Genomic DNA, 16,001 nt, shown 5'->3' with positions numbered 1-16,001 from the left:
AATCTAGACTTCAAAGTTTGACAGTAAATATCCCACAGGAAAAAAGAGAGAGAAGATAGAATTATCACTTGTGCAATATAACTTTACACAAGGAGATACTTAGCTTGTAGTTTTGAATTATTCACTAACCCATTGATGGAGCAATACAATGAATTGCACTATATATTTGACAACATCAAATAATTACATCACATGATATACATAATTTACTCTTTCAAAAAAAAAATGATATACAAAATTTACATGACTCTACATTGTTATTGTATCAATAGAAGATTGAAGCATGTATACAGTTGGTTACATAGTCAATTATTCCGGTAGGAGAGGCAGTCGGCTAACACTAGTTCCTCCGTCACCACCAGTTAGCGAGTTTAAGCTGGTTGCTTTTTCCGAAGTTGGATTAGATTTGGAGGATTTGGAGGATGATTTCTTGTTTAATTTCTGGGGGAGAATCTGCAGCCTTGGGTTAAGTTCAGTACCCGAATTTTCTGCAGACAATTGGTAGCTTTCAACGAGTTCAAGCTGACGCGCAATTATTTCAGAACATCTAGGAAGAAGCTCAACTGGTTCGCCACCAGGAATAACAATATATTCAATTGCAAGTCGAACTTCCTGTTACAAACAAAGATGCCAATAAACTTGGTGTAATGAGAACGAAAAAAGTTCTACTACCATGGCAACAAAAAGTTTACCAAATTCAAGCAAAACTGGGAAATGAAAAAGAGAAAAATAATGATAATACCTCCAAGGCATCAATTTCTTCAAGGGTTGGTTTTCTTTTTGGTGCATCATCTTCAATTTCAATATCGAAGGAGATTTTGTGTGACCGTCTAGGCAACGAGCCAAATGATTCCATTCCAAGAATCATACGAACTGCCTTCACCATTTGAGCCATGGTATTCCACTGCAATCCCATTAAAGAAAAAGCGAAATGAGGTTTGATTATTTACAGGCAGGAAAAGTTAATCTCATGCTTCATGACCTTTTCCATAGAATTTGCCATACCCCTGGGGGATCGTGGGCCTATGCTATCAATGTCATCATCCACGATTTTGCCCCCAAAGCTTGCAAAAGAAAAACTTGGAATGCTATATTGTCTACAGATATTGCTCTCTATAGAAAGAACAGATACCTTAATAACAAATATGGGTAACTTGTAGAATTTAGCTACACCCTGAATCCATGGGTTCTGCTCCAATTCAGAACTTGAAGCTAGAATTGCATCAGCCATTCCAATATCATCAGTTACGTCTATTTCATTTTCGAGCCCCATTACATCTGCTACTTGTAAGAGATCAGCTTCAAGAATCTAAAACCATATCCAAAGTCAAGAGAATGGCATCAATATCATCATTCTCAATTTTAAAACTTCCTCTAGGTCATTCAAGGAAATATTCTATTTCCTATTGCTCAAAAAAGGTATACTAAATTTATGAGTGCGAAAACCTATAATATAGTATTCACATATAATTCAATAAGTTGTAACTCATCTGTCATTCAACAGTCAATATTGTATAAAACGAAAAAAGTAATGGAAAACAGAAATGTTTTCTCATTCACCTTGTAAGTATATACACAAATGGGTGAGCTCCTCTTGTTTACAGGTCTGCCAGTGTTCCGTTTTTTAAATGGAAGGGCAGCTGCATAATCTTCATCTTCCTTGTCAGACTCTAGTTCAGCATTACTAATTTTCTGAACAGATAACTCAGACTCTTCTAGATGGCTCTTCGAAGGAACTGGTGACCCAAGTGAATTACCATCTTCAGCATGCATTTGTCGTACCTCAAACAAAGGAGATTTCCCTATCACAAAAAAAGAATAATGCACATTAAGAACCTATTGACCTCGTTTCAAAACAAATTTCCAACATAGATGCAGGTTCCAAGGACAAAAATAGAACACACCAGCCAGTATAGCATCAACTGTTGCATCGAGTCTGTGATGCACTCGGCATTCAGTTCTAGATATCATCTCAACAGCACAGGTAAATGTTGGAGGCCCCTTCCTTTCAAGAATTGTCTTTTGCACTTTCCTTTTCCTGGCTTCCTCATCTCCAAGAGTTACACTCTGTTTTCAGATATAGGAAGTACTTCTTAGTACATTATTAGACATGACTTGACTGCATTAGTTTTACTGTTGTGAAATTTATCTCATTCTGGAGATCACTAATTGAATCATAGCAACATCCAGATCAAATTTAAAAGATCTAACATAATAATAGAGCATCCTGCAAATAGTCTAACCGTATAAGCAGAAAGAAAGCACAAAAAACCAAGTTTCTTGTAACCTCAATGCCACCAACAAGAATCTGTAGTGAAGGATTCTTCATTATATTGTCTATAGTCATTCCATGGGCAGTTCCAACTAACTGGACTCCTCGTTGAGCAATCGTGCTGGCAGCTAATGCTTCAAGCTCTGTACCAATTTCATCAATTACTATGGCTTCAGGCATATGATTTTCAACTGCCTCAATCATAACCTGCATGTAAATAAAAGAAAAAAAAATTAATCAAATAGAAAAGATTTCCATCAATGAAAGTCGGATTCATTTGAAAACTCACATTATGCTGCATATTCACATTAGGAACTTGCATTCTCCTTGCACGACCAATACCTGCATGAGGGACATCTCCATCACCTCCAATCTCATTCGATGTGTCAACAATAACAACACGTTTCATGTGCTCTTCTGCCAACATCCTAGCTATTTCTCTGCAGAATTTAGAATTTTCAGATATACTAATATTCTCATGCAGAAGCAAGTAGATTTTTTTGCAACAAAATTCATAATTGAAGAAAAAGGGTAGGTCAGAAGCTGGTAAAATTAGTTAGAGCTTTCAAAGAAGAGTACATTTGGTGCAGACAGCAAAAGATACCTGATTAAGGTTGTTTTGCCGACTCCAGGAGGACCTATGACCAAGATGGAGCCTCCTCCCCCAATTAAATCACGTATAATATCAGCACTTCCAGATACAGCTCGACCCACCCGACAAGTAAGGCCAATGATTTGCAGTTTACGGTTTCGGATGGCACTTATACGATGTAATGATCTATTAATACCCGAGCGGTTATCATCCGAAAAATCACCGACCTAAAAGTAATAATGAAATTTACATGAAAACTTCATTGTACATCTACCAACTCATAAACATCTCAACTAACACGGTTTATATTTGTATGATTATTCATATTGACCTGTTTTCTTTTTGAAGGCATGGAAACTAGAAGGAATTTAACTTTATGCCTAGATTTGAGCCCATAGTTGGGATCATCCATAACGATTCGTAGTGATGTTTCACTATGGAGAATTATAGTGAAATCCATCAACCACCAGCACATTCAATGAAATTACCAACATTGCCCAGATATCTTCTGGTAAAATAAATTACAAAACAAGCTCATTCAAGTAAACAAGCAATTAGATCTCTCTCTCTCTCCGAGCAGATTATGAAAAGAAAAAAGAATATAAAGCAACTATAGTACTTAAAACCAAAAAGAAAAGTGATCCTACTCCATTAATATTCATTAGTTACACAACCATTATGTTGAGAAAATAAATCCTCAATATAGACAATCACACAAAATAAAGAGTAAAATTAGAAAAGACACAAGAATTAACTTAGTTCGACAGAGATGTCTACGTTCAAAGGCAAGACTGAAAAAAAACTTTTCACTATGAAAATGATAATTCATTACCAATAGAGTTATAGATCCTATATAGAGAAAAATACTATAATTTTCTCCCAGAATATTTATCTGGATATGAACAGAATATTCCCCATGATATATACAGAATATTCATAATCAAGCTTCCACAACCATAATAGAATTTTCTCATGAGAGAGATGGACAAAAATGGCAACTATAGCTTCCATGATCATGCTGATGAACCATAAATAATGGGACTCTAAAAGCCTAGAATACTAGTTACCTACAATGCAAGTAAATCAAACTGCGTTCTAAATAAGAGAAAACTCTGCCTAGCTCAACTCGAACAAGACTCGTTATGAAATCCCACCTTAGATATGGCATGCGTTAAATCCTCGTGCCTCACGGGTTGATCCGAGATCATCCAATCCCCGGAAGGAAACCTGGCGAGAGGCTTCCTCCCCAAATCTATCACCACCTCAATCAACTCCCCAATCTCCTCATGCCGAACAAGCTCCCTCCTCATCCTCACAGGTAAAATCTCAAGAAACGCCTCCAGCTCCGTACAAGCCTGAGACCGCGAGGTTGAAACCGAGTTCGCAGAATCCGACGCCGACCCATTTCCCAGCTGGTACCGATCAGATGGCCGACGTACTCCGGGAGCCCCAGTTGAAGTCTTTGCGGAGGCGATCCTGGGACGCGAGCGACGTGTTCTACGAACTGACAAGGGGGAGGAAGAAATGAGTTGATGGGGGATGCGATTGGCTGCGTGCCATGAGGTGTTGATATCGATCAGTAGGAACCGTGAACTCAAAGCTCTCATGGTTAATAAGCTGGTTTTGGAAGAAACCCAGAACCGAAAAGTAACTGGGTCGTTTTGATTTTGAGTTGTGGTGGATGGAAAGAAAAGTATGGAGCAGAGAAGAATAGGGAGATATGAAGTGTGTAGGTTGAGGAAGATTCGAAGGTATCTCCTCTGGGATTGGAGAGAAGGAGAAAAACTGGGACCGACAAGAGGAGGAGGAGGAGGAGGAAGAAGAAGAAGATAACAAAAGATTGTGAGGCCACGTGGGGGATTTTGGAGTTTGGACCACACATTTCTTTCTTGAGGAAACGCTCAAAGCTACTTTGCTTGATTGTTGGGACTCTTTGGAAGGCTTCTACTAGTTTAGAATCTTCAATTTGGTTTACCCAATGATTTTTTAAAATCAACTCTGAAAATTTTGGAGGACGAGGAAGGAGAGAGAGGCGTCTGGATCTGTGAAAACTCAAATACTTTCGTCTTTTCTTTCTCAATTTAGCCGCCAGCTTTTGATTAATTTAGCCTCCAAATTTATTGAACCAAAGAATTCTATTCCACTCTGATAACTGTGGATTGGAAAGGTAAAAGAAATATATTTGCTAACTTCCACAAATATTTTACAGTATGATCAAATTTTAAAGTCCATATCTGTATCTATTTGAAAAATATTTTGTATATATTATAAAATTTTATAAAAAAATATTGATATTTTATCTGTATAAAAATTTACAATTTTATTGACGATATATTTTTATTTTATTATAAAAAAATTATTTCTCATATAATTATACATGTGTCGAACCAAGTTAAATTTTGTGTATATTTTAAAAATTTATTTTCTCAAACAAATGATCTCGTATTCTAACACCTCAATCAAACATAGGCTAAACTACGAAGCAAAAAAGAACCATAAACAATGTTTATATGGAAGACCTTTACCTAACTGCCTCTAAACTACCTACAAAAATGAAAAGGCAAAACTGGGAATGGAGATGAATTACAAATTCTCCAAGGGCTAAGACAGAGAGATCTGGATATCATCACTAATACTGCAGATGGACAAGCAGAAACAGCTTCTCATTTCTGATCAAACATTTTCTGATTTACATGCACTGCATCTAGTTAGCTCTCTAGACCAAGCAGGAAAAGGAAAACACTGTATATTGATTTCTAAATTCACGAAAAGGCCAGCAAGTTTAATATATAAATCTATTTCCAACCCATCAATATCTTCCTAACACCCTCTTCAATCTTGCTCCTTGGAACTGGATTACTGTCTGCCTCATCCAGTAGGATTCTATAGACCTCCCATTCTCTGTCATTGATCAAATGTCTTCCAATCTCCACCTGAAAACATCAAAAACATGATAAACCCACTAGGCAGTTTTGCGCTAGGTTTGTTTATGATACTCTGAGAAGGTATTGAAGTTCGGTACCGAAAAGATACGGGTGGTGAGATTCTTGAGAGCAAGGGTGATATCGTAAAAAACAAGAGGACGACCTCTGCCAGACAATTCAACTGGATTTGCCACAAGTAGCTCAGTATCAGGGCCCCGGCTCACCACGGCTACTCTAATAGGACGCCAAAGCTCCATCTTAAGTCGAGAGCACAATGCAGTTTGCTTGTTAGGGTCTACAATCTTCTTCCCATCTGCTTGCATAATGAACAAGTCCAGCTCACAGTTTCCTTTGGGGTTTGCAAAGAATCGTCCATAAGAAATCTGAGGTGTCGTAAAAATTTAACCCATCATTTCTTGAAAATCTGGAATTGTCTAAAAACATCCACAAGGAGGTGTTTTTTAAGTCAATGGAAGATAAACCTTGACTTTTGATTGAGTGATTATCATAGAAACTCATGTGGAATTCCCCAAATCAGGACAACCAAAATTACTATAAGGGAAGACTATATTACTCCATATAAACAATTTCTCATGTAAAAATATATTGGCAGAGCTACTATACCTGTATGCCATAATCCTTTAGGGTTCTCATGATGTCATAAATGAGACCTTTGTGATCCTGACAGAGGATTTGAATGAGTGTATGCGAGGGGCTAAGGGCATTGTCCACTGTTATAGATATGGGATTGAAAGGAAGAACTCCACTTGGATGTCCGGGGGGTAACTCTAAATTGAACATGCCTTCTGGGATTGCCGGAGGAAGAAATGCGGTCCCTTGTGAACATGCAGTAACTTCTGGGCCAGCCAATTCAATCTCACAACTTATCAAGATATCCCCCAACTTATTTCTTAAGTGAAGAACTGTTTCCTCCTGTCTCTTTTTTGTGTGAAGTTGTTCCCTGAAAAATGGTACATAATTTTATTAATTAAATAAAATTATGAATATCTCCACGGAAAACCATCTCCTTCTGCCTCGAGCAGGAGCATCCAAGGGTAAGTCAACCAATATGCTTACTGATCACAGGAGCACCAGAGGTGCTTTACAGATTGCAGTTATCTAAGTTAACTAATTGTACTCGGAAGAGCCTAAAGCCAAATACTAAATTAGTTTGCGCATGAAATAAAAGTTAGTAAATTAATGTCTTAATGCTTCAACGTTAATTTGTATTAAAATTTTTTAAGATTAAAAAACCATGGAGCTCAAAGCGATCATGATTATTGGCAGGCTGTATAGATATTAAGACAACATAATTATTGTATTATTCTGAAATCTATTATCTATCTGTTTAACGGGGAAGAAAATTATTAGCAAAACCTCTGGTGTTCTCGAATTACAAGCATTCAATTTCCAAGAGCATCAATCAGAAAGCACCAAGATACACCACTTTACTCCCAAAGATACGAGTAGATACCTTATGGATTCTTCTTAGTTTTGTAGAGATCAGATAAACCCATATTGAGATTTTGCTAAAGAAACATGAACATTATCAAAAGAGACAAATTTTCAAAGACATTAGTACTGGAATTAATGACTGCATTGCTATTCAAGCTGATTTTCTATCATCATTGATAGTCCAGAAAAATTGAGGTCATATATATTAATTCACTTGAAAGTTTAATATGAGTTTCAAAGGGAAGGATAAAATGATATTAGTTGAAAATTGTTCAATTAACTAAATTCCCTCAAATCCAAATAACCAAGCACATCCCTCAGAAAGCAGCAATACCCAAATTTACTAGAATATATTAATTACAGACCTAGCAGATTCTTCATAATTTCCAGAAATCAAAGACTGCATTTAAAAAGTAATGAAAAAATCAAGAACATAATGGACACTATAACAGGAAAAATTTTCCCAGACACCCACAAGGTTAAACTATGAAGCCAAAGTCTCTCAAATGCATTAGTTTGCCTATGTGCTCAGCCACAAAAATCGACACAGCAATTGGAAAAACCAACGAGTTGTCTGACCTAACGGAATAATTCAATGGGACGCCTCCTCGTCATAGCAATTGCATCAAAATCTTCTCATGAGAAAATAAAATTGCCTATTGAAGGGCTTGTCTTTTTGCACTTTGAGGGAAACTGGTGAATCACATATTCTGAATCAGAATCATGTAGATTCCAAGATATGGCTACTAGGCAACAATGATGTACATAATCAAAAAGTTAAATCAATATTTATATTACTTCCCAGTTAGAGTGGAGTACTAATATCATCTTCTGATCATTTGATCTTAATCCACATGAATATCCATATTGCACTCGCATTATACCATATTTCATTCTAATGTAAAATGATAGAATTGACATCTATTACTACTAAGTGATAACCACAACTTTACCTTAAGTTGCTTCAGTGGACAGGAGATAAAGATGAAAAGATTTCAAAATCAACAATGTAATTGAGAATTGCAGACTGGTTTTTAAGATTAAATCTCCTTTCCTTTTCCCATCATGTAAATAGAAGTAAACCAACTAAAACTATGAGGGAAAAAGAAAATCAGCTTCAATATGATACTGAAGATAAAGATTAAATTAAATACCTGGTATCAGTTACGAAAAAGAGATCCATAACTCTCGCATCTGGAGCAGTAGATACCTTTACTCTCTTTATTGTAAGCTCTAGCTCACAAAGAACTTCAGTCACATCTACAAGAGAAAAGGAGAACGCAATAAATAGAGTTAATTTAAGGCATTCCTACCACTATCTAATGGTTGCTAGGAAGAGCTCAGACCTCTAGCTAACTTCCTATATTTTTACCTTACTATACAAGATCAGCTTTTATATTTTTACCCATTAAGCAATAACCATATCATGTTTGTTTCAGCTAAAGCTCAGCTGGAAGATTCCTCACTTATGATTTTTCTGTAATCTTCAAGTTTCAAGTTTCAAGGAGTGAAATACCCAGATAAATATATATATATGTACATTGTAAAATAAGAAATTACATAAAAACTCAGGAAAGAAGTGAAATCAAAGAAAAGGAAACTTTCTTTCCAAGAAAGTGAAGATTCAGGGTTTAGAAAAAAAAAAGAAAAAGAAAGATTACCATGTAATAAGCCTTTCCTGTAGTGAGAACACCAGAACTGCAAATAGAAAACATCTGGCGGCTTCGGCTGCTGGTTTTCCGGCCGGTAATAGTAGATTCGTGATGTAGAAAAATATGATGGGCACACCTCCAACAACCTCTTCTTCAACAAATTCCACCTTGTATTTGGTTTTCCAATCACCCATAAGACTATGTAACACCATTTTCCATCCGTTGAAAAATCTTCACCACACACAAGAACAAAAACTCAATCACTTCAATCATTAACCAAGAAAACCCAGTAAAGAAAACAAATTAGAGATGACCAATAATTTCTTTCACATTAATTATTGACTCCTGCCCTTATATCCTCGTGAGAAAAAATAAAAGCCAGTAAAGAAAACAAAAGAAAAACGATGACGATCCATTATTTTCTTCCAAGAACCATAAATTCTCTTACCGAGTAACCTTAGACCCACTGAAATATTTCATAATATAGAAGGGAAAATAACCACAAAATAAAATCTATCAAGAAGATTACCTCCTCTGCAGATGCTCAAACCAAACAGCAAAATCACCCTGGTCAAATCACAACCCAACCCGGTTTTGTCAGGGCAATTAACAGTGATCACCGTGGAATCTTCCGCCTTCTCTGCGTGACTAATGACCACCACATCCTCATACAAAATGCCCATTTTCTTCTCTCCCGTTTTCAGGCTCTGTTTTCTCTGGTTTCGGCTTTGCGACGAGTCATGAAATTATCTGAACAGATAAGTGAAAAGCCGAAAAGCCAACCAGACCCAGTCCGGTATTTTCCTTCAGCTATTATCTTTGCTGCGCTCTGGTGTAGCTGGTGGGTAATGGATTGGATATTCCGTCAAAATAGTGAGCAACAACTAAGGCTAGTAAGAAAACAGATCTCTGTCTCTCTCATCCTCTGTTCTTCTCTTTCTCGCTTCTCTGTTTTTTTTTTTTTCTTCTGCAGGAACTTTCAATTTCTCGTTTCTTTCTCGTTATCTATAGTTCGGACTTGAGAGGGAGAGAAATCAATTTTAAACGTAGTAATCAGCTATGATCAGGTTTACTGGTCTAGGACACGTGGCAATACATTATTGGCTGAAACTAAATTAAAGCTGACTTGTAGGTTCTATGGTTTTAGGTGAATGAGGATGTAATAATTTTGAATTTAATTATTATTATAAATTAATATTGTAATTTCGTCAGTTAAATTAAAATTTAAATGAAATTTTAATAATAAAATATTATGTAATCAGAATTTATAATTAGAAATCATGAATTAACCTTATAATATTGTCAGAATTTCATTCTTTTAGTTAATTATATTCTTATTTTATGTAACAAAATAAATAATATATAGTTTTATCCGCAAATAATTTTAAAAAAATTCTACTAAATTTACATTTTTTTAATAAATATTTTATTTTTAAACTTTTAGGTTTCTTTTATTAATTTTTTTATGATTTCATATTAATGAGGGAAGAAACTTTATGATATTTATATATTAACCAATATTTTTAAAACTAAATTAACATATATATAAATACTTTTAATAAAATATAATAAATATTATTGATGTTGTATTCGCACCTCATACATACATATATATATATGCAAACAAATGAAATATAATAAAAATAAATTGTAAAAAAAATATTTTTAATTGTGAACTAAATAGCAAATATGATTTTGAATTTTGAGAAAACAAATATTATTAATTAAGAGGTATATTAATTATTATAATTATTTGAAACTAAGAAATTTCCTAAACTTAATCCTTTATTTTTTTTTTCTTAAAAAAATTACCAAATTAATTCTCAAAATTTTGTATTTGTTATAATTTATTTTTTAATATTTTTAATATATTTTGATCTATAATATTTTTTATTTATTAATTTCATTTTATTTTATAATTAAAAAATAAAAATAATTGTACAATTTTTGGATGTTTAACAAATAATTGAAGATAATGACTTTAACTAATTAGTTAAATCAATAAATTTATAAAAAAATTTATTGTTATTAATTATTTTTATTAATTTATTTATTTACTCAATATTATTTTTTAAACTATTGTTTAAATATCCAAACATACAAAAGTATATATTATGTTATATTAAGAAAAATATACAAATAATTTTTAAAATATGCTATGATTTTCTTTTTTTAGAGGATAATTTGTTTTTTAGGCATGTGTTAATTGTCCTTCTTATTGAATTAAATTAAATAATATTGCATTTATTATTTTGTAATGGTCCTCTCAAATTCTAATGGGATATTAGAGATTCAAATTTATGAAATTAAGGCAATGTGACTTTTTTTTTCTTATTAATATAAAACATAATAACGTTTAAAATATTTTTCATTACCATTTCAAGAAGCTTATCTGTTATCATATAATTGTCAATCTTTAGATAAAATTTATAACCCCTTAAAATCAAATTATTCCATAGATATTTATTTCATACGTTAATCAAACCGAATTGATATGAGTCGGTTCATGAAAATTTTAAATCTATATCAAAATAAGACAAAATAGACTTAAATTTGAAAGTAATTTAAATATAGATATAAGTGGTATATATATAATTTAAATGTGCGTATGTATATTGCGTGCGTGTGTGTAAATTGTTATTTAGAATTAATTCAAAAACTTTATCGAGTCTCCTCTTGAGACTAGAGAAGTGAAGTATGGGTTAGGTGAGACAAAATAGTTTTATTCTAATATGGTATGAATAAAATATAATTTTTATGATTCAGCTTTGGATATGAAACATGTTCAGTTTTATGTTATTTGTAAATAGATCAAATTCAGGTTTTATAAAATTTATATCGAACATGATTTGTTGACATCCATATTGACATTTGTACTCATTATTATTGATATGTATTGTTATTAAGTTATAAAAATTAATATAAGATAACGTAATTCTTAAATATTATTTTAATTTTTTTGAAAAATAAGATATTAATTTAATAGTTAAAATTAAATTAAATTATTTTTTTGTATGAGTAATCTTATATAACAATGAAATAAGTTTTCAACGAGTTATATCAAAACTGAATTAACTCATCATACAAAAGTAAATTTGAATTAAACTAAACATGTTTAATTTATTTTATATTATATTAAATTTGTTAATTATTTAATCTAAGTTGGGTTCGATTATTTTATTATATTAATGTAAATATAATTATATATATATATATATTAATTACATTTCTTCTCACAAATTTAAACCGACCCAAGTATTAAAACTCATAAAATGCACAGGAGCTGAATTCAAATTAAAAACTTTTAATTTAATATTTATTTCAAAACTAAAAATTTCCTTTCCCACATGTTCAAAAATATATAATAATAATAATGTAATATAATTATAATTTCCATAATTACTGTGACAGAGAATAGTCCAAGAAGTCGGCTGACGGGCCAGAATTTAGGCCACGTTTGGTTGTTCTTTAATTCCTTTCGTAAAAATAAACAAATTAAAAAGTCAAACATACCACCTTTCATATTCTCCTTTCCGGATAACTTGGAAAAGACACGACAACTATATTCTGATATTTTGACGATATGTTTGGTGAGTTCTTGATCACCTAACGCTCTTTATCTTCCTCATTCCAATAGGATCCCACCACGTGGGCGTCCCCACTCGATCACGTGCTCTTGACTTGGCCAGGTCCCAGGTATGATTCTCTACACTGCCATTCCACGGACTACCAATGTACCTCCACTCACGATCTGCCACGTCTTGGCTTGGTTTTAGTTGGTCCAAATCGAGACCGTTCAAAATATGCAAAACCCACTTTTGTATATATATAAAAATATTATATATTTTAGATTTGAATTAAAATTATAAAAATGTAAATTTCAGATTTTTATTAAAATTATAAAAATTATGTAATTAATATTTGAAAAACAAACTCAAAATGCTTGTCTCCCTTAATTGTTACGTAAAAACTATATATATATATATATATAAACATCAAAATTATATATGTAAAACAGTTGTTGTATATATAACATATACACAATCTAATTGCCTTCTTAAACTATATATGTAATTAGATATACCCTTAAGCTCTAAAGTTGTATATACTTGAAGCTATAATATATATATATATATATATATACACTGTAATGTTGACTAATTTAGTCTGACAAAAATTCCAGGTGGCAATCTTACAAGACATGCACGTACCTAAACATGCCACCACATCGCGTCAAACACTGCCACGTGTCCTCCACCCGCTTACTACCCTCTGCATGCTGCCACCTTCATTACCTGACATTTTACTTCCGAAACTACCCTTCCCCTTTCCCAGCAATTTTCAACTTTTAAATGCTGTGATTAAAGGGCAATACGGTGAATTCATTTATTCAAAACTATTATTCTCCGTTCCCTTTTTAAAGACGACGATCGGGCAAGAGCAGCAAGTAGCTGTAAGTGAGCAACAATGGCGGCGAAAAGCCTAGCGTTGAACTTCATTATAGGGGTTATGCTACTCTGCGTGGCTTTATCTGAGACCTCACGAGACTCTTCCATCCGCCAAGTCACAGACGATTCAATCGTCAACGATTCTCTCCTCGGGACCGCCACGGAGAAGCGGTTCCTGTCTTTCATGGCGACTTACGGGAAAAGCTACCCTACGAGAGACGAGTACGTCCACCGTCTGCGGATCTTTGCCGGGAATGTTATTAAGGCCGCCGAGCACCAGGCGCTTGACCCCTCCGCCGTGCACGGAGTCACCCAGTTTTCTGATTTAACCGCCGAGGAGTTCGAGAGGATGTACACCGGTGTTGTGGGAGGTGGGTCCCAGATGAAGTCGGGTTTGATGGCGGCGCCGTTGTTGGGTGTTGATGGGTTGCCGGAGAATTTTGATTGGAGAGAGAAGGGTGCCGTTACTGAGGTCAAAAAACAGGTGTGTATATATATAGTTTCATAAATTATTATCTTTCTTGATAATTTTACTAAAAGAATTATTAAAGTTGATGACTTTAATAAATCAATATTAATTATTAATCTAATTTGGATGAAGGGTACATGTGGATCATGCTGGGCTTTTAGCACCACCGGAGCTATTGAAGGTGCTCACTTTATAGCCGCCGGAAAACTTCTCAGCCTCAGCGAACAACAGCTTGTAGATTGTGATAATAAGGTCAGTTTTTTGTTCATTACTAGATAATTAATTTATGTTTATCAGACCATTAATTCATTACTTGATCATTATGTTTATACCCATTGGTCGGATGGTCGAGAATTTGATCTGAGTTCAATTCTGACATACGGAGAAACAAGAGAGAATGGTGATATTAACTCTTACCATTATATATATATATATGTATATGTATTAACTCTACGTTGTTTCAAATATGTTTATATGTACAAATGAAGTGTGATCCGAAGGACAAGAGAGAATGCGATAGAGGATGCGGAGGGGGCCTTATGACAAATGCATATAAGTACTTGATTGAGGCAGGAGGTTTGGAGGAAGAGAGCTCTTACCCTTATACCGGAAAGCGTGGCAAATGCAAATTCAATCCGGAGAAAGTGGCTGTTCGAGTTGCAAATTTTACCAATATCCCAACAGAGGAGGACCAAATTGCAGCCAATTTAGTCCGTTATGGTCCTCTAGCAGGTAAAGTTAATACATAATTCTTACGCACCATAGACATATACACTACATTTCGATTGTACATTATAACATATCGGTTCAAGCTTTACGAAGCATTGAACAAGCAATAATATTTGATTGTGCATTATAACATATGAGTTCGAGCTTTACGAAGCATTGAACAAACAATAATATTTGGTTGTGCATTATAACATATGAGTTCGAGCTTTACGAAGCATTGAACAAACAATAATATTTGGTTGTGCATTATAACATATGAGTTCGAGCTTTATGAAGCATTGAACCAGCAATAATATTTGATTGTGCATTATAACATATGAGTTCAAGTTAATAGTTTTTGTATGCATAATGTAAATGTGTCCATAACTTATCTAATAGCTTCGTGAAGGATTGAACAAATAATAACATCTTATTTTCCATTATAACATATGAGTTCGATTGATTTTATAGTTTTAGTAATTCAAGTAGTAAAATTTTTAAGTATAAACGAGTTAGAGTGATACGAATATAGTAATTTCGACTCGAAATAGATTGAATAGAAAATGTGATATTAATTAATATGAGATGTTGATATGTGAAATAATGTTGAGATATTGCAGTTGGATTGAATGCTGTATTTATGCAAACATACATTGGAGGAGTATCATGTCCGTTGATTTGTAGCAAGAGACGTATCAACCACGGAGTCGTGCTCGTAGGGTACGGGGCAAAAGGGTTTTCAATATTGAGGCTGGGCAATAAGCCTTATTGGATCATCAAGAATTCATGGGGAAAGCAATGGGGAGAGCATGGATATTACAAGCTTTGCAGGGGATATTCCATGTGTGGAATGAACAAGATGGTGTCTGCAGTTGTTACTCAAGTGTTCTAAGACTGGCTTATTTTCCCTTTCTTTTAGCTCTGTGTTAGATTAACGGGACATGCAGTGTAATGTGTAAGATACAGATATAATATATATATATAATATTAATAGCTCCGAGAGATTACCATTTCAAACTCACAGCTTCTCTGTAAGCATATCAATACGGAAAAGGGAAAGGATCTCTCCGATCGATCTGCTTCAATATGTTCATCAGTTTCTTCACCATCCTGCATAAAATCCAGTACCTGCATTTAACACCACAAACTTGGTATCAGATTCAGATACACACACATATATAACTGCATAAACATACAGTGACAAACGCTGTTGCTATATATGATGCCTATATACATATAGATCGTAAAATTTGAGAGGAAAGAAATTGAAGTCTGAGTTGCCTTTTGTAATCATCGCCTTCTCCATGATCGCTCTCTCTTTTTCATATTAAGAAATTTATCTTCTTCAACTTTTTCATATTAAGAAATTTATCTTCTTCAATAATTTTTTTCTCATCCAGTCTTAACTGTTTCGACGTTCTTATTAACTACAACTCTGCAAATAATTAAAAATTGATAGAGAATTCTAGTACACTAATTAC

At 33.8% G+C, this 16,001-nt stretch overlaps 3 protein-coding genes across 3 annotated transcripts; 1 reads left to right on the top strand and 2 right to left on the bottom strand.

Moving 5' to 3' along the window:
• Positions 1–56: 56 nt before the first annotated feature.
• SPD1 (P-loop containing nucleoside triphosphate hydrolases superfamily protein) lies at positions 57–4,916 on the bottom strand. The gene is made up of 9 exons (XM_022042172.2): positions 4,019–4,916; positions 2,877–3,091; positions 2,562–2,712; positions 2,288–2,479; positions 1,905–2,067; positions 1,561–1,802; positions 1,133–1,309; positions 743–904; positions 57–612 (listed from the first exon to the last, which is right to left on the bottom strand). The coding sequence occupies exons 1-9, from the start codon at positions 4,469–4,471 to the stop codon at positions 310–312; spliced, it is 2,058 nt and encodes a 685-aa protein (XP_021897864.2). The 5' UTR covers positions 4,472–4,916; the 3' UTR covers positions 57–309.
• Positions 4,917–5,506: 590 nt separating this feature from the next.
• LOC110814666 (ACT domain-containing protein ACR10-like) lies at positions 5,507–9,880 on the bottom strand. Its single transcript, XM_022042214.2, has 6 exons — positions 9,425–9,880; positions 8,905–9,126; positions 8,398–8,503; positions 6,413–6,749; positions 5,887–6,171; positions 5,507–5,797 (listed from the first exon to the last, which is right to left on the bottom strand). The coding sequence occupies exons 1-6, from the start codon at positions 9,576–9,578 to the stop codon at positions 5,660–5,662; spliced, it is 1,242 nt and encodes a 413-aa protein (XP_021897906.2). The 5' UTR covers positions 9,579–9,880; the 3' UTR covers positions 5,507–5,659.
• Positions 9,881–13,300: 3,420 nt separating this feature from the next.
• On the top strand, positions 13,301–15,519 carry LOC110814564 (Papain family cysteine protease). Its single transcript, XM_022042057.2, has 4 exons — positions 13,301–13,827; positions 13,945–14,064; positions 14,301–14,544; positions 15,141–15,519. The coding sequence occupies exons 1-4, from the start codon at positions 13,363–13,365 to the stop codon at positions 15,410–15,412; spliced, it is 1,101 nt and encodes a 366-aa protein (XP_021897749.2). The 5' UTR covers positions 13,301–13,362; the 3' UTR covers positions 15,413–15,519.
• Positions 15,520–16,001: the final 482 nt, after the last annotated feature.

This window comes from Carica papaya, chromosome 2, assembly GCF_054855325.1.
Source record: "Carica papaya isolate Zhongbai chromosome 2, ASM5485532v1, whole genome shotgun sequence".
In the NCBI taxonomy this organism is placed as follows: Eukaryota; Viridiplantae; Streptophyta; class Magnoliopsida; order Brassicales; family Caricaceae; genus Carica; species Carica papaya.
The sequence above is the reverse complement of the archived record's forward strand: the minus strand, read 5'-3'. Positions and strand labels throughout refer to the sequence as shown.